The 18,715-nt window shown below is 45.6% G+C and overlaps 1 protein-coding gene across 1 annotated transcript in view; it reads left to right on the top strand.

Annotated features, from left to right (window-relative positions):
* The first annotated feature begins 1,425 nt into the window (after positions 1-1,425).
* The window catches only part of tat (tyrosine aminotransferase), a 119,690-nt gene continuing 102,400 nt past the window's right edge, over positions 1,426-18,715 (top strand). Inside the window, exons 1-2 of the mRNA XM_078204920.1 lie at positions 1,426-1,664; positions 2,128-2,232. Coding sequence (XP_078061046.1) covers positions 1,460-1,664; positions 2,128-2,232 — 310 coding nt within the window. The 5' untranslated portion in view covers positions 1,426-1,459. The remainder of the gene's footprint in view (positions 1,665-2,127; positions 2,233-18,715) is intronic.

Here is an 18,715-nt window from a genome sequence, read left to right as displayed (position 1 = left end):
TGTGTGCGGAACTTGGCTATCAGTTTCTGCTCAGCGACTCTGCGCTGTTGTGTGTCGTGAAGGCCGCCTTGGAGAACGCTTACCTGAAGATCCAAGGCTGAATGGCCGTGACTGCTGAAGTGCTCCCCCACAGGAAGAGAACAGTCTTGCCTGGTGATTGTCGAGCGGTGTTCATTCATCTGTTGTCGTAGCGTCTGCATGGTTTCCCCAATGTACCATGCCTCAGGACATCCTTTCTTGCAGCGTATCAGGTAGACAACGTTGGCCGAGTTGCAAGAGTAGGTACCGTGTACCTGGTAGATGGTGTTCTCATGTGAGATGATGGCATCCGTGTCGATGATCCGGCACGTCTTGCAGAGGTTGCTGTGGCAGGGTTGTGTGGAGTCGTGGTCACTGTTCTCCTGAAGGCTGGGTAGTTTGCTGTGGACAATGGTCTGTTTGAGGTCGCGTGGTTGTTTGAAGGCAAGAAGTGGGGGTGTGGGGATGGCCTTGGTGAGATGTTCGTCTTCATCAATGACATGTCAATATAGAGCCAACCTTTCCAGTCTAGATGGCACTTCCACAGAGCTCTGGCTCCAAATGTTGACTCTATTCTCTGTCCACAGATACTGTCAGATCTGCGGACGTTTTCCATCATTTTCTGTTTTTGTTCCATGTCAATAAAGCCCCGGATAATTTATCCTGCTACCTTCAATGACTTGTGCACATCTAGACCCAGGTCTCTCTGCTCCTGCACTACCTTTAGATGATGAAAGTTGAAAGATCTGAGCCCAGGGGACTTTCTCATGGACTTAACCTGATAATCAGTAAAAGTGAGCAACTGACATCTAAACCTGAAAAACATCGCAGAGATAGCGTCACTTTCCTCGATCGCAGCTACTTGATGCTGGAGCCTCCTCACTGTGTGTGTAACCAGCCTACTGTTTACTTTGATTGAGTAATTCTGGTTTGTTTTCTGTCCTTGTTCTTGTTCCATTTGGCGGACGTCAATGTGGAAAGTCAGGCTCGGGGTCGGTGGCCGGACACAGCCCCCCGGCGGATCCAATGGGCTATCGGAGGGCAACTCGCCGCCCCCGCAAAGACCCTGCTTTTAGAGAGCAGCTCAACTCCCCCCCACTCTCCACTTCGCTTCACTGAGACTTACCTCCACATCATCCCAAACTTCCCCTCAGCGGCAGGTATCCAACAGCGACTCACTCATCAAACTGGCATCATTAGAAATCCTAACGGTTTCATTTGATTATAACTAACATTGGCTTTAACTATTGCAATGATTTTCTAAGTGGAATAGTTTGCTAGTTTGGTTAGTGTCGATTTAAAGTGGCTGAGAAAGAGAGCAAATAGTTCCAGTCACAGAAATGCCATCAGCCAATCTACCTTCTCACCCAGCTCCCTGTGCTTGTCTCCATTCTGCTCCTTCCTTTATTTCTGAACTGCTTTCTTGTTATTTTCCAGTGACATGGCCAGCGAGAACCTGTTCATCCTCGATTCCATCCTGAACGGCAGCAGTTTCGCTTATTCAGGAAGATTAAAATCCAAACGCACCAAGTGGAATGTCCGAGCCTCAGAAATGTCCAAACGAACATTCAACCCAATCCGCGCCATTGTGGACAACATGAGGATTGAACCCAATCCGGACAAAGCCATGATTTCCCTGTCTATCGGTAAGATATGAAGTCAAATCATCTCCTTTTGTACTTATTCAGCTCAGAACAACATTCGCCCACACAATTATTGGCTGTTTCTTCAAATTCTGGTCATTTTTTCATCCGCTGATTAATTTTTCAAGCAACTGGCGACATTCGGGGGAAATTGGGAATAAACTTCAGGCCACTTAAACCCGAATCAATAACACAGATTTCAAAAATTTAACAATCGAAAAAAATAGAAATTGCAAATTGGCTTCGAATCTGTGGGATTCAAAAGAAGAAAAAGAACTAATTCTAGGTAAGAGAGAGGGAGGGATAGACCGGTTCTGGCCAGTCGGAATCTTCCACACACATCTCCTAATGCTTGCATTGGTTTCACTGACACACTGGCGGTGGGAATGTTTCTTTGTAAATGCTCCCATTTGAGCAGAAGGTTCAGTAATAAGCATTTAAAAATCTAACTGTCATTTTATTAAAGGTGACCCCACAGTGTTCGGCAACCTTCCGACTGATGACAAGGTTTTACAAGCCATGAAAAACGCTGTGGATTCAGGCAGATTCAACGGTTATGCGTCTTCCATAGGTACGGATTCAGAATCTCGGTGCTGGATTTGAATGTAAACTACTTCCAAATCCTAATCCCCAAAGTCAATTTAGAAAATTTCCAAATCTCATGAGGTTTAAGTTTAACCAATTGTTCAAACGCACCCTCACCCTCCCCTCTGATTCTTTAGTTTCCAATAAATCATGACTCTCTTTACCCCTGGGCGGGCCCTCTTAGAGTCATAGTCATAGAGGTTTACAGCATGGAAACAGGCCCTTCGACCGAACTTGTCCATGCCGCCCTTTTTTTAAACCCCTAAACTAATCCAATTACCCGCATTTGGCCCATAATCCTTCGGTACCCATCTTACCCATGTAACTGTCTGAATGCTTTTTAAAAGACAAAATTGTACCTGCCTCTACTACTACCACCTCTGGCAGCTTGTTCCAAAGAACAAAGAACAATACAGCACAGGAACAGGCCCTTCGGCCCTCAAAGCCCGTGCCGCTCCCTGGTCCAAACTAGACCATTCTTTTGTATCCCTCCATTCCCACTCCGTTCATATGACTGTCTAGATAAGTCTTAAACATTCCCAGTGTGTCCGCCTCCACCACCTTGCCTGGCAGCGCATTCCAGGCCCCCACCACCCTCTGTGTAAAATATGTCCGTCTGATATCTGTGTTAAACCTCCCCCACTTCACCTTGAACCTATGACCCCTCGTGAACGTCACCACCGACCTGGGGAAAAGCTTCCCACCGTTCACCCTATCTATGCCTTTCATAATTTTATACACCTCTATTAAGTCTCCCCTCATCCTCCGTCTTTCCAGGGAGAACAACCCCAGTTTACCCAATCTCTCCTCATAACTAAGCCCCTCCATACCAGGCAACATCCTGGTAAACCTCCTCTGTACTCTCTCCAAAGCCTCCATGTCCTTCTGGTAGTGTGGCGACCAGAACTGGACGCAGTATTCCAAATGCGGCCGAACCAACGTTCTATACATCTGCAACATCAGACCCCAACTTTTATACTCTATGCCCCGTCCTATAAAGGCAAGCATGCCATATGCCTTCTTCACCACCTTCTCCACCTGTGACGTCACCTTCAAGGATCTGTGGACTTACACACCCAGGTCCCTCTGCGTATCTACACCTTTTATGGTTCTGCCATTTATCGTATAGCTCCACCCTACATTATTTCTACCAAAATGCATCACTTCGCATTTATCAGGATTGAACTCCATCTGCCATTTCTTTGCCCAAATTTCCAGCCTATCTATATCCTTCTGTAGCTTCTGACAATGCTCCTCACTATCTGCAAGTCCTGCCAATTTTGTTTCGTCTGCAAACTTACTGATCACCCCAGTTACACCTTCTTCCAGATCGTTTATATAAATCACAAACAGCAGAGGTCCCAATACAGAGCCCTGCGGAACACCACTAGTCACAGGCCTCCAGCCGGAAAAAGACCCTTCCACTACCACCCTCTGTCTTCTGTGACCAAGCCAGTTCTCCACCCATCTAGCCACCTCCCCCTTTATCCCATGAGATCCAACCTTTTTCACCAGCCTACCATGAGGGACCTTGTCAAATGCTTTACTAAAGTCCATATAGACGACATCCACGGCCCTTCCCTCGTCAACCATTCTGGTCACTTCTTCAAAAAACTCCACCAGGTTAGTGAGGCATGACCTCCCTCTCACAAAACCATGCTGACTATCGTTAATGAGTTTATTCCTTTCTAAATGCGCATACATCCTATCTCTAAGAATCTTCTCCACCAACTTCCCCACCACGGACGTCAAGCTCACCGGCCTATAATTACCCGGGTTATCCTTCCTACCCTTCTTAAATAACGGGACCACATTAGCTATCCTCCAATCCTCTGGGACCTCACCTGCGTCCAGTGACGAGACAAAGATTTGCGTCAGAGGCCCTGCGATTTCATCTCTCGTCTCCCTGAGCAGCCTTGGATAGATTCCATCAGGCCCTGGGGATTTGTCAGTCTTTATATTCTCTAACAAACCTAACGCTTCCTCCCTTGTAATGGAGATTTTCTCCAACGGTTCAACACTCCCCTCCGAGACACTCCCAGTCAACACATCCCTCTCCTTTGTGAATACCAACGCAAAGTATTCATTTAGGATGCCTTCTCTTAGGATGCCTTCTTCACCACTCTGTCCACCTGTGACTCCACTTTCAAGGAGCTATGAACATGTACCCCTAGATCTCTTTGTTCTGTAACTCTCCCCAACGCCCTACCATTAACTGAGTAAGTCCTGCCCTGGTTCAATCTACCAAAATGCATCACCTCGCATTTGTCTAAATTAAACTCCATCTGCCATTCATCAGCCCACTGGCCCAATTGATCAAGATTCTATTGCATCGGAGATAACTTTCTTCACTGTCCACTATGCCACCAATCTTGGTGTCATCTGCAAACTTACTAACCATGCCTCCTATATTCTCATCCAAATCATTAATGTAAATGACAAATAACAGTGGACCCAGCACTGATCCCTGAGGCACACCGCTGGTCACAGGCCTCCAGTTTGAAAAACAACTCTCCACAACCACCCTCTGGCTTCTGTCAAGAAGTCAATTTTATATCCATTTAGATACCTCACCCTAGATCCCGTGAGATTTAACCTCATGCAACAACCTACCATGCGCTACCTTGTCAAAGGCCTTGCTAATGTCCATGTAGACAACATCAACTGCACTGCCCTCATCTACCTTCTTGGTTACCCTTCAAAAAACTCAATCAAATTTGTGAGACATAATTTTCCACTCACAAAGCCATGCTGACTGTCCCTAATCAGTCCTTGCATCTCTAAATGCCTGTAGATCCTGTCTTTCAAAATACCTTCCAACAACTTACCCACCACAGATGTGAGGCTCACTGGCCTGTAGTTCCCAGGCTTTTCCCTGCAGCCCTTTTTAAACAAAGGCACAACATCTCCTCCTTCCTGAAGTTTAAAGGCAGGCAGAGATGAATTTTGATTTGATTTATTATTGTCACATATATAAGTACACAGTGAAAAGTATTGTTTCTTGCACGAAAGGATATGGCAGATGACTGCTTTAGCCATCCACTGCCATAAAACCAAAGAAAAGTTACAGCACAGGAGGAGGCCATTTGGCCCATCTTGTCCATGCCAGCCCAAGGGCACCCAGGTGCCCTTTCTAATCCCACCTTCCTGCACCCGGCCCATAGCCCTGTCGTTATCTGGCTGCACACCCACACAGTACTAGGCTTCGTTCTTGTCTGCTTAAACTGTTCACTATTGTATATTGTGGAGTGGACTCGATGGGCCGAATGGCCTTACTTCCGCTCCTATGTCTTATGGTATAATCATCATAAAATTCAAAGATAACACAACTTATTTTCTATACTGTAAACAGAGCAGCACAGTGATAGTGGTTAGCACTGCTGCCTCACAACACCAGGGACCCAGGTTCAATTCCCGGCTTGGGTGACTGTCCGTGTGGAGTCTGCACATTCTCCCCGTGTCTGCGTGGGTTCCCATCGGGTGCTCCGGCTTCCTCCCACAATCCAAAAGACGTGCTGGTTAGGTGCATTGGCCATGCTAAATTCTCCCTCAGTGTACTCGAACAGGCACCGGAGTGTGGCAACTAGGGGATTTTCACAGTAATTTTATTGCAGTGTTAATGTAAGCCTGCTAAATAAATAAACTAAACAGTCCTTTTTCTCCTTGATTCCACCCCCACCCCCCCTCACCTCCAACAATAAATGAGAGGAACTCATGGACTTTGTCAATAAAATGGAGAATAATCTATTATACTGGCCTCTGCCACACCCCTCCTTTCCATTTGTCGATCACTTGGCCAAACCGCCAATAAAAATTAATTCCTGTCTAACTCTGAACTCGAGTCTTTCTCCAATTTCTCTCCTACTTCACCTTACGCCCTCTCTGAGCTCATCTCATCAATGAGACCCACCTCATCTTCTCTCAATACTATTTCCACGAAACATTTTTTATTCATTTGTGGGCATCAATTGCTAGACCAGCATTTATTGCCCATCCCTAGTTGCCCTTGAGAAGGTGATGGTGAGCTGCCTTCTTGTACCGCTGCAGTCCCTGAGGTGTAGGTACACACACAGTGCAGTTAGGGAGAGAGTTCCAGGATTTTGACCAAGTGACAGTCAAGGAACAGAGATATATTACCAAGTCAGGATGGTGAGTGACTCGAAGGGGAACCTCTGGACGGTGATGTTCCCAGGTATCTGCTGCCCTTGTCCTTCTGGATGATGGTGGCTGTGGGTTTGGAAGGTGCTGCCTAAGAAGCCTTGGTGCATTGCATCTTGTACTTGGTACACACAGCTGCCACTGTTCGTTGGTGGTATAGGGATTGAATGTTTGTGGAAGGGGTGGCAATCAGGTGGGCTGCTTTTTCCTGGATGATATCGAGCTTCTTGAGTGTTGTTCGAGCTGCACCCAACCAGGCAAGTGGAGAGTATTCCATTACACTCCTGACTTGTGCTCTGTAGATGGTGGACGGGCTTTGGGTGTCAGGAAGTGAGTAACTTACCGAAGAATTCCTAGCCTTTTATCTACTCTGGTGGCCACAGAATTTATATGGCTAGTCCAGTTCAGCTTCTGGTCAATGGTGAGCCTAGGATGCTGATAGTGGGGGAATTCAGCAATGTGAATGCCATTGAATGTCAAGGAGTGATGGTTAAACCCTCTCTTGTTGGAGACGATCATTGCCTGCCATGTGTGTGGCATGGATGTTACTTGCCACTTGCCAGCCTTGCTGCATTTGGACATGGACTGCTTCAGTATCTGAGGAATTGTGAGTGATACTGAACATTGTGCAGTCATCAGCGAACATCCCCATTTCTGACCTTATGATGGAAGAAAGATCATTGATGAAACAGCTGAAGATGGTTTGTCCTAGGACACTAACCTTGCATTGATGACCTGGAGCTGAGATGATTGACCTCCACTCACCATAACCATCTTCATTTATGCTGGGTGTGGCTTCAACCAGCAGAGGGGATTCCCCCTGATTACCATTGACCCCAGTTTTGCTAGGGCTCCTTGATGCCACACACTGTCAAACTCTGCCTTGCTGTCAAGGGCTGTCACTCTCACCTCTGGCATTCAGCTCTTTTGTCCATGTTTGAACCAAGGCTCTAATGAGGTCAGGAACTGAGTGACCCTGGCAGGACCAAACTGAGCGTCACTGAGCAGATAATTGGTTGGGTTGGATTTGTCCTGTTTCTTCTGTACTGGACACACCTGGACAATTTTTCACATTGCCGACATTGTTTCCACATTGCTAATATTCTTTGCTGACCAAGCAGCTTCCCCTTCCGATCACCGTGTTTAACTTATATTGTTAATGGTTCTTTGTCTTCAGGGAGAGAAGTTACATAGAACAGAGAACAGTACAGCACAGAACAGGCCCTTCGGCCCACGATGTTGTGCCGAGCTTTATCTGAAACCAAGATCAAGCTATCCCACTCCCTATCATCCTGGTGTGCTCCATGTGCCTTCCTTTATTCCCATGTTACTTCCTTTAAGTCTACCATCGTCACTCCTCTCCTCACAAAATTTATCCTTAACCTCAGTTATCAGATCAGAACAGTCATGATCTCATCGGATAGCAGAGCAGATTTAATAGAATGGTCCACTTCTGCTTTCACATCTTATGGACTTTGAAAAGTAGTAGAACAAAGAACAAAGAACAGTACAGCACAGGAACAGGCCCTTCGGCCCACCAAGCCTGCGCCGATCACGTTGTCCTATCTAGACCAACCGCCTGTATCCCTCTATTCCCTGTCTGTTCATGTGTCTATCCAGATGAGTCTTAAATGTCGCTAATGTATCTGCCTCAACCACCTCACTTGGCAGTACACTCCAGACCCCCAACACCCTCTGTGTAAAAAGAACTTCCCCGCACATTTCACTGAACCTTTCCCCCCTCATCTTAAACTTGTGCCCTCTTGTAATTGTCATTTCTGCCCTGGGAAAAAGCTTCCAACTGTTCACCCAATCCATACCCCTCATAATTTTATAAACTTCTTTCAGGTCGCCCTTCAGCCTCCGTCTTTCCAGGAAACTCTTGTCCCATTTAATATTGCGTACAGTTCTGGGTCGCCGCATTATAGGAAAGATGTGGAAGTGTTGGAAAGGGTGCAGAGGAGATTTACCAGGATGTTGCCTGGTATGGTGGGAAAATAGAACATAGAACATAGAACAGTACAGCACAGAACAGGCACTTCGGCCCACGATGTTGTGCCGAGCTTTGTCTGAAACCCAGATCAAGCTATTTCCTCCCTATCATCCCGAAGTACTCCATGTACCTATCCAATAGCTTCTTAAATGTTCCTAAAGTTTCTGACTCCACTATCCCTGCAGGCAGTCCATTCCACACCCCAACCACTCTCTGCGTAAAGAACCTACCTCGGACATCCTTCCTATATCTCCCACCATGAACCCTATAGTTATGCCCCCTAGTTACCGCTCCATTCACCCGAGGAAATAGTCTTTGAACGTTCACTCTATCTATCCCCCTCATCATCTTATAAACCTCTATCAAGTTTCCTCTCAACCTCCTCCGCTCCAAAGAGAAAAGCCCAAGTTCCCTCAACCTTTCCTCATAAGACCTACCCTCCAAACCAGGCAGCATCCTGGTAAATCTCCTTTGCACTCTTTCCAGTGTCTCCACATCCTTCTTGTAGTGAGGTGACCAGAACTGCACACAATATTCCAAATGTGGTCTCACCAAGGTCCTGTACAGTAACAGCATAACCCCATGGCTCTTAAACTCAAAACCCCTGTTAATGAACGCCATGATGTGGAGATGCCGGCGCTGGACTGGGATAAGCACAGTAAGAAGTCTCACAACACCAGGTTAACGTCCAACAGGTTTATTTGGTAGCAAATACCATAAGCTTTCGGAGCACTGCTCCTTCGTCAGATGGAGTGGATATCTGCTCTCAAACAGAGCACAGACACAGAAATCAAGTTACAGAATAATAATTAGAATGCGAATCTCTACAGCCAGCCAGGTCTTAAAGGTACAGACAATGTGGGTGGAGGGAGCATTCAACACAGGTTAAAGAGATGTGTATTGTCTCCAGACAGAACAGCTAGTGAGATTCTACAAGCCCAGGAGGCAAGCTGTGGGGGTTACTGATAATGTGACATAAATCCAACATCCCGGTTTAGGCCGTCCTCATGTGTGCGGAACTTGGCTATCAGTTTCTGCTCAGCGACTCTGCGCTGTCGTGTGTCGTGAAGGCCGCCTTGGAGAACGCTTACCTGAAGATCCAAGGCTGAATGCCCGTGACTGCTGAAGTGCTCCCCCACAGGAAGAGAACAGTCTTGCCTGGTGATTGTCGAGCGGTGTTCATTCATCCGTTGTCGTAGCGTCTGCATGGTTTCCCCAATGTACCATGCCCCGGGACCTCCTTTCCTGCAGCGTATCAGTTAGACAACGTTGGCCGAGTTGCAAGAGTAGGTACTGTGTACCTGGTAGATGGTGTTCTCACGTGAGATGATGGCATCCGTGTCGATGATCCGGCACGTCTTGCAGAGGTTGCTGTGGCAGGGTTGTGTGGTGTCGTGGTCACTGTTCTCCTGAAGGCTGGGTAGTTTGCTGCGGACAATGGTCTGTTTGAGGTTGCGTGGTTGTTTGAAGGCAAGAAGTGGGGGTGTGGGGATGGCCTTGGCGAGATGTTCGTCTTCATCAATGACATGTTGAAGGCTCCGGAGGAGATGCCGTAGCTCCTCCGCTCCGGGGAAGTACTGGACGACGAAGGGTACTCTGTCCACCGTGTCCCGTGTTTGTCTTCTGAGGAGGTTGGTGCGGTTTTTCGTTGTGGCGCGTCGGAACTGTTGATCGATGAGTCGAGCGCCATATCCTGTTCTTATGAGGGCATCTTTCAGCGTCTGGAGGTGTCTGTTGTGATCCTCCTCATCTGAGCAGATCCTGTGTATTCGGAGGGCTTGTCCGTAGGGGATGGCTTCTTTTACGTGTTTAGGGTGGAAGCTGGAGAAGTGGAGCATCGTGAGGTTATCCGTGGGCTTGCGGTACAGTGAGGTGCTGAGGTGACCGTCCTTAATGGAGATGTGTGTGTCCAAGAATGCAACCGATTCCGGAGAGTAGTCTATGGTGAGTCTGATGGTGGAATGGAACTTATTGATGTCATCATATAGTTGTTTCAGTGATTGTTCACCATGAGTCCAAAGGAAGAAAATGTCATCGATGTATCTCGTGTATTGCATATGAACACCATATAGCAAATGAACGCCAACACACTATAGGCCTTCTTCACGGCTCTATCCACTTGAGTGGCAACCTTCAGAGATCTATGGATATGAACCCCAAGATCTCTCTGTTCCTCCACAGTCTTCAGAACCCTACCTTTGACCCTGTAATCCACATTTAAATTTGTCCTACCAAAATGAATCACCTCACATTTGTCAGGGTTAAACTCCATTTGCCATTTTTCAGCCCAGCTCTGCATCCTATCTATATCTCTTTGCAGCCTACAACAGCCCTCCACCTCATCCACTACTCCACCAATCTTGGTGTCATCAGCAAATTTACTGATCCACCCTTCAGCCCCCTCCTCCAAGTCATTTATAAAAATCACAAATAGCAGAGGACCAAGCACTGATCCCTGTGGCACTCCGCTGGTAACCGGTTTCCAGTCCGAAAATTTTCCATCCACCACCACCCTCTGTCTTCTGTTAGATAGCCAGTTACCTATCCAATCGGCCAAACTTCCCTCTATCCCACACATCCTTACTTTCTTCATAAGCCGACCGTGGGGGACTTTATCAAACGCCTTACTAAAATCCATGTATATGACATCAACTGCACTACCTTCATCTACACACTTAGTTACCTCCTCAAAAAATTCTATCAAATTTGTGAGGCAAGACTTGCCCTTCACAAATCCATGCTGACTATCCCGGATTAAGCTGCATCTTTCTAAATGGTCGTAAATCCTATCCCTAAGGACCTTTTCCATCAACTTACCGACCACCGAAGTAAGACTAACCGGCCTATAATTACCAGGGTCATTTCTATTCCCTTTCTTAAACAGAGGAAGTACATTCGCCACTCTCCAGTCCTCTGGCACCACCCCCGTGGACAGTGAGGACGCTAAGATCAAAGCCAAAGGCTCTGCTATCTCATCCCTTGCCTCCCAAAGAATCCTAGGATATATTTCATCAGGCCCAGGGGACTTATCAACTTTCAGTTTATTCAGAATTGCTAATACATCTTCCCTCCGAACATCTACTTCCTCCAGCCTATCAGCCTGTGACACCTTCTCTTCCTCAAAAACATGGCCCCTTTCCTTGGTGAACACCGAAGAAAAGTATTCATTCATCACCTCCTATCTCTTCTGACTCCATGCACAAATTCCCACTGCCGTCCTTGACCGGCCCCAGCCTCACCCTGCTCATTCTTTTATTCCTCACATAAGAGTAAAAAGCCTTGGGGTGTTCCTTGATCCGACCCGCCAAGGACTTCTCATGCCTCCTCCTAGCTCTCCTAAGCCCCTTTTTCAGCTCATTTCTTGCTAACTTGTAACCCTCCATCGAGCCAACTGAACCTTGTTTTCTCAACCTAACATACGCTTCCTTCTTCCTCTTGACAAGACATTCCACCTCTTTTGTGAACCATGGTTCCCTCACTCGGCCATTTCCTCTCCGCCTGGCAGGGACATACCTATCAAGGACACGCAGTATTTGTTCCTTGAAAAAGTTCCATTTATCATTAGTGCCTTTGCCTGACAATTTTTGTTCCCATCCTATGCTTCCTAATTCCTGCCTGATTGCATCATAATTACCTCTCCCCCAATTGTAAACTATGCCCTGCCGTACGGCCCTATCCCTCTCCATTGCAATAACAAAAGACACCGAATTGTGGTCACTATCTCCAAAGTGCTCTCCCACAACCAAATCCAACACTTGGCCCGGCTCATTTCCCATTACCAAATCCAATGTGGCCCCACCTCTTGTCGGCTTATCCACATATTGTGTCAGGAACCCCTCCTGCACACACTGCACAAAAACTGCCCCATCCGAACCATTTGACCTATAAAGGTTCCAATCAATATTTGGAAGGTTAAAGTCCCCCATATGAGGAAAGGCTGAGGGGCTTGAGGTTGTTTTCGTTAGAGAGAAGAAGGTTAAGAGATGACTTAATAAAGGCATACAAGATGATCAGAGGATTAGATAGGGTGGATAATGAGAGCCTTTTTCCTCGGATGGTGATGGCTAACATGAGGGGACATAGCTTTAAATTGAGGGGTGAGAGATATAGGACAGATGTTAGAGGTAGGTTCTTTACTCAGAGAGTAGTAAGGGCATGGAATGCCCTGCCTGCAGCAGTAGTGGACTCGTCAACATTGAGAGCATTCAAATGGTTATTGGATAAACATATGGATGATATTGGAATAGTGTAGATTAGAGGGGCTTTAGATTGGTTTCACTGGTCGGCGCAACATCGAGGGCCGAAGGGCCTGTACTGCACTGTAATGTTCTATGTTCTATTTCCAAAATCCCTTTCCAGCCTGAAGTCAACATAGAAACCCTACAGTGCAGAAGTAGGCCATTCGGCCCATCGAGTCTGCACCGACCACAATCCCACCCAGGCCCTACCCCCACATATTTACCCGCTAATCCCTCTAACTACACATCTCAGGGACAATTTTTAACCTGGCCAATCAACCTAACCCGCACATCTTTGGACTGTGGGAGGAAACCGGAACACTCGGAGAAAACCCACGCAGACACGAGGAGAATGTGCAAACTCCACACAGACAGTGACCCGAGCCGGGAATCGAACCTAGGACCCTGGAGCTGTGAAGCAGCAGTGCTCACCACTGTGCTACCGTGCCGCCCGTTGAACATAAATCCTTGGCTAACCATTCAAGAACTCCCTGTTGAACCCCTCCAATCAGATTCCTTTCCTGTCACAGAAAGGTTCTTATCAAAATCACAAATGACATCCTCTGTGACTGTAACAAAAATAAACTACCCCAATATGTTCTTCCAGCCTACGATACAATTGACCACACAATTGTTCTGCTTTCACTGCCTTTTGAGGAATTGAGTTCCAGAGACTCAAGAATCCCTAAGGGGGAAAAACATTCTCCTCATAATGAACAAAGAACAATACAGCACAGGAACAGGCCTTTCGGCCCTCCAAGCCTGCGCCGCTCATGTGCCCACTAGACCATTCATCTCCGTCTTAAGTTCATAAAATATAGGAGCAGAATTAGATCATTTGGCCCATCGAGCGCGCTCCGCCATTCGATCATGCCTGATATGCTCCTCATCCCCATTTTCCTGCCTTCTCTCCATAACCTTCAACCCATTACCAATTAAAAATCTAACTCCTTAAATTTACTCACTGTCCCAGCATTCACCGCACTTTGGGATAGCGAATTCCACAGATTCACAACCCTTTGGGAGAAGTAGTTTCTTCTCAACTCTGTTTTAAATTTGCTACCCCTTATCCTAAGACTATGACCTCTCGTCCTCGAATGCCCCACAAGAGGAAACATCTGTTCCACGTCTACTTTATCCATACCTTTTATCATCTTGTCTTCCTCAATTTGACCTCCCATCATTCTTCTAAATTCCAGAGAGTATAGGCCTAAACTGTTCAATCTCTCTTCATATGACAAACCCCTCATCTCTGGAATCAATCTAGTGAACCTCCTCTGAATTGTCTCCAATGCCACTAATCTTTCCTCAAATACAGGGACAAAACTGTGCACAATACTCCAGGTGCGGCCTCACCAATGCCTTGTATAGTTGCAACAATACTTCCTTACCTTTATGTTCTATTCCTTTAGCTATAAATACCAACATTCCATTTGCTTTCTTCATTATCTGCTGTACCTGCATGCTGGGTTCCTGTGACTCATGAACGAGGACACCCAGATCCCTCTGCACCGGACCCTGAAGTCTCTCCCCATTTAGATAATAAGTCGCCTTCCCATTTTTTCGACCGAAATGCAAGACCTCACACTTATCCACATTAAACTCCATCTACCACATTTTGGCCCACTCTCCTAACCTATCTATATCCATTTGTAAGGTTCTTATTTCCTTATTGCAACTTACTGTCCCACCTATTTTTGTGTCATCTGCAAATTTGGCTACAGAGCCTTCCATCCCTGTATCCAAGTCATTAATATAGATTGTAAATAGCTGGGGCCCAAGGACCGAACCCTGCGATCCCACTAGTTACCACTTCCCATCCAGAAAAAAAAAACATTTATCCCGACTCTCTGTCTTCTGTCTATCATGATGTGGAGATGCTGGCGTTGGACTCGGGTAAACACAGTAAGAAGTCTAACAATACCAGGTTAAAGTCCAACAGGTTTGTTTGGTAGCAAAAGCCACGAGCTTTTGGAACAGGCCTGTTCCGAAAGCTCGTGGCTTTTGCTACCAAATAAACCTGTTGGACTTTAACCTGGTTTTGTTAAACTTCTTATTCTATCAGCCAGTCACCTATCCAAGCTAATAAATTACCCCTAATCCCATGTGATCTAACCTTGTGAATTAACCTTTTATGCAGCAGCTTATCAAATGCCTTCTGGAAATCCAGATATACTACATCGACAGGATCCCCATTATCCACTTTGCTTGTGACATTTTTGAAGAACTCTAGCAAATTAGTCAAACATGATTTGCCTTTCATAAAACCATGCTGACTCTGATGGATAGTGTTTTGACTTTCCAAAAGTCCTAATATTATTGCTTCCTTGATAATTGATTCTAACACTTACCCAACAACAGATGTTAAACTAACTGGTCTGTAATTTCCCACATTTTGCCTCTTCTTTTTTGAATAAGGGCCCTTCACTAGCATTTCAATCCATTGGAACCTTTCCCGTGTCCAGGGAATTTTGGAATATTATAACCAATGGATCCACTATTTCTGCCACCACATCCTTTAATACTCCAGGATGTGGGCCATCAGGCCCGGGGGACTTGTCTGCCCTCAACCCCAATAGTTTGCTGAATATCTTTTCCCTTTCGATGTTGATTGTTCTAAATTCTACCCTTTCTATTACCTCTGACTTGCCCATTCCTATAGGAGTGACTTAAATGAGTGACCCCTTATTTTTAAACAGTCACTCTAGTTCTAGATTTTCTGACAAGAGGAAACATCCTTTCCATATCCATCCTGTCCCATAATCCTCAGGGTCTTAATGCTTTCGATCAAGTTGCTTCTTACTCTTTTAAACTCCAGTGTCTATGAAGATAATCTCTCCAGTCTTTCCTCACAAGACAACCCACCCATGTTTTCCTACTTACTTGCTGAACCTGTATCCTAGCCTTTGTGATTCACTGAAAAAAGGGAAGCTAAAGCAGATAGTGAGGAGCATTGTCAGAAGCTACAGAAGGATATAGATAGGCTGGAAATTTGGGCAAAGAAATGGCAGATGGAGTTCAATCCTGATAAATGCGAAGTGATGCATTTTGGTAGAAATAATGTAGGGAGGAGCTATACGATAAATGGCAGAACCATAAAGGGTGTAGATACGCAGAGGAACCTGGGTGTGCAAGTCCACAGATCCTTGAAGGTGATGTCACAGGTGGAGAAGGTGGTGAAGAAGGCATAATGTATGCTTGCCTTTATAGGACGGGGCATAGAGTATAAAAGTTGGGGTCTGATGTTGCAGATGTATAGAACGTTGGTTCAGCTGCATTTGGAATACTGTGTCCAGTTCTGGTCGCCACACTACCAGAAGGACGTGGAGGCTTTGGAGAGAGTACAGAGGAGGTTTACCAGGATGTTGCCTGGTATGGAGGGGCTTAGTTATGAGGAGAGATTGGGTGAACTGGGGTTGTTCTCCCTGGAAAGACGGAGGATGAGGGGTGACCTAATAGAGGTGTATAAAATTATGAAAGGCATAGATAGGGTGAACGGTGGGAAGCTTTTTCCCAGGTCGTTGGTGACGTTCACGAGGGGTCATAGGTTCAAGGTGAAGGGGGGGGAGGTTTAACACGGATATCAGAAGGATGTATTTTACACAGAGGGTGGTGGGGGCCTGGAATGCGCTGCCAGGCAAGGTGGTGGAGGCGGACACACTGGGAACGTTTAAGACTTATCTAGACAGCCATATGAACGGACTGGGGATGGAGGGATACAAAAGAATGGTCTAGTTTGGACCAGGGAGCGGCGCGGGCTTGGAGGGCCGAAGGGCCTGTTCCTGTGCTGTATTGTTCTTTGTTCTTTGTCTTTGTTCTAAAGAAGCTATTCAAAAAAGGGAGGTAGAGAGAAAACAGGGAACTATAGACCAGTGAGCCTAATGTCAGTATGGGGGAATTGCTAGAGTCTATTATCAAGGATTTCATAACTCAGCATTTGGAAGGCAGTGGTATAATCAGACAAAGTCAGCATGGATTTACAAAAGGGAAATCATGCTTGAATAATCTATTGGAATTCTTTGAGGATGTAACTGGTAGAGTTGACCAAGGAGAACCAGTGGATGTGGTTTATTTAGACTTTCAGAAGGCTTTCAACAACGTCTCACATAACAGACTACTATGTAAAGTTAAAGCACATGGGATTGCAGGTAATGTTTTGAGATGGATAGAAAGCTGGTTAACAGATAGGAAGCAAAGAGTTGGCTTAAATGGGTCTTTTTCTGATTGGCAGTCAGTGACTAGTGGGGTTCCACAAGGATCTGTGCTAGGACTCAAATTGTTCACATTGTGTATTAATGATTTGGAAGAGGGAACTGAATGTATTATCTCCAAATTTGCAGATGATACTAAGTTGGGTGGAAGAGTGAGCTGTGAGGAGGATGCAGAGATGCTTCAGTGTGATTCTGACATGCTGATTGTGTGGACATTTGCATGGCAGATGCAGTATAATGTGGATAAATGTGAGGTTATCCACTTTGGTAGCAATAATAGGATGACAGATTATTACTTGAATGAGTGTAATTTGAGAGAGGTTGATACCCAGTGAAACCTTGGTGTCCTTGTGCATCAGTCGTTGAAAGTAAGCACGCATGTACAGCAGGCAGTAAAGAAGGCAAATGGTATGTTGGCCTTCATAGCGATAGGATTTGAGTATAGGGATACAGATGTTCTGCTGGAATTGTATAGGGCATTGGTAAGGCCACACATGGAGTATTGTGTGCAGTTTTGGTGTCCTTATCTGAGGAAGGATGTCCTTGCTATAGAGGGAGTACAGCAAAGGTTTATTAGGCTGATTCCTGGGATGGCAGGTCTGTCATATGAGGAGAGACTAAGTCGGTTAGGATTATATTCACTGGAGTTTAGAAGAGTGAGAGGGGATCTCATAGAAACTTATAAAATTCTAACAGGGTTAGAGAGGATAGATTCAGAAAGAATATTCCCAATGGTGGGGGAGTCCAGAACTAGGGATCATAGTTTGAGGATAAGGGGTAAACCTTTTAGAACTGAGGTGACGAGAAATTTCTTCACCGAGAGTGGTGAATGTGTGGAATTCACTACCATAGAAAGTAGTTGAGGCCAAAACATTGTGTGATCTCAAGAAGAAATTAGATATAGCTCTTGGGGCTCAAGGGATCAAGGGATATTGGGGGGGTGGGGGGGGCGAAATCAGGATATTGAATTTGATGATCAGCCATAATCAAAATGAATGGTGGAGCAGACTCAAAGGGCCTAATGGCCTACTCCTGCTTCCAGTTGCCATGTTTCTATGTTAAAACTTTGACATGTCTCTTTTTTCCAGCAGTACCTTCAAGTTAGTGCTCTTCAAGGACAATTGAGAATGGACAATAAATGTCAATGACATTCATGTCCCTTAACAAATAAAATATCTTGATCAACCTTCTCTGTTAACTCATGAAAAAATTATCAAGCTAGTCAGACACAATTTGTCTTTAACAAATCCACACTTGCTCTCTCTGCTTTAACCTATGAAAATTCATTTTGTCCCTAATAATGATTTTCAGTAACTACCCCACCACAAGATGAGGTTGATTGCCCTGTAGTTATTCCCTCTCTCCTTTCTTCAGTAATGGTATAACATCGGCAACTCTCAAACTCTCCAGCTTTTTCCTGGACCCAATGAGGATTGAAAGATTGTAATCAATGACTCTTCTATTTCTACCTTTTCTTTTTTCAGCAATTTAGGATGTATTCCTGATAATGTGACTTTTTTTTACTTTTAATGCTGCCAACCTTTTAAAGTACCTTGTTTTAATCTATTCTTATCATATCTGGGTCATCTGGTCACAGGTGTTTGGCAGGACTTCATCCTCAAATCTTTTCACATTGAACCAGTTAATGACCAGGAGATGGTGGAGCCAGCCAATTAATGGTGGCAGGCAGGAGCTGGTGCTGGCAGATTGCTGGAAGGTGCCCTTTCTAAAGAGCAGTGCTGAAAGAAGGGGAAGAGCTTCTTTTACCAACTGACAGGTGGAGGCCAAGCAAGCCAGAGTTGGCTGAGTATGTCAGTAGCTATGGGTTGTCGCAAGAACATAGGTCCAGTGCCAGAAGAGATTTAATGG

The sequence above is a fragment of the Mustelus asterias genome, unplaced genomic scaffold, assembly GCF_964213995.1.
Source record: "Mustelus asterias unplaced genomic scaffold, sMusAst1.hap1.1 HAP1_SCAFFOLD_504, whole genome shotgun sequence".
NCBI classification, from domain to species: domain Eukaryota; kingdom Metazoa; phylum Chordata; class Chondrichthyes; order Carcharhiniformes; family Triakidae; genus Mustelus; species Mustelus asterias.
Note: the sequence above shows the minus strand (reverse complement) of the source record. Positions and strands in the feature narration are given on the sequence as shown.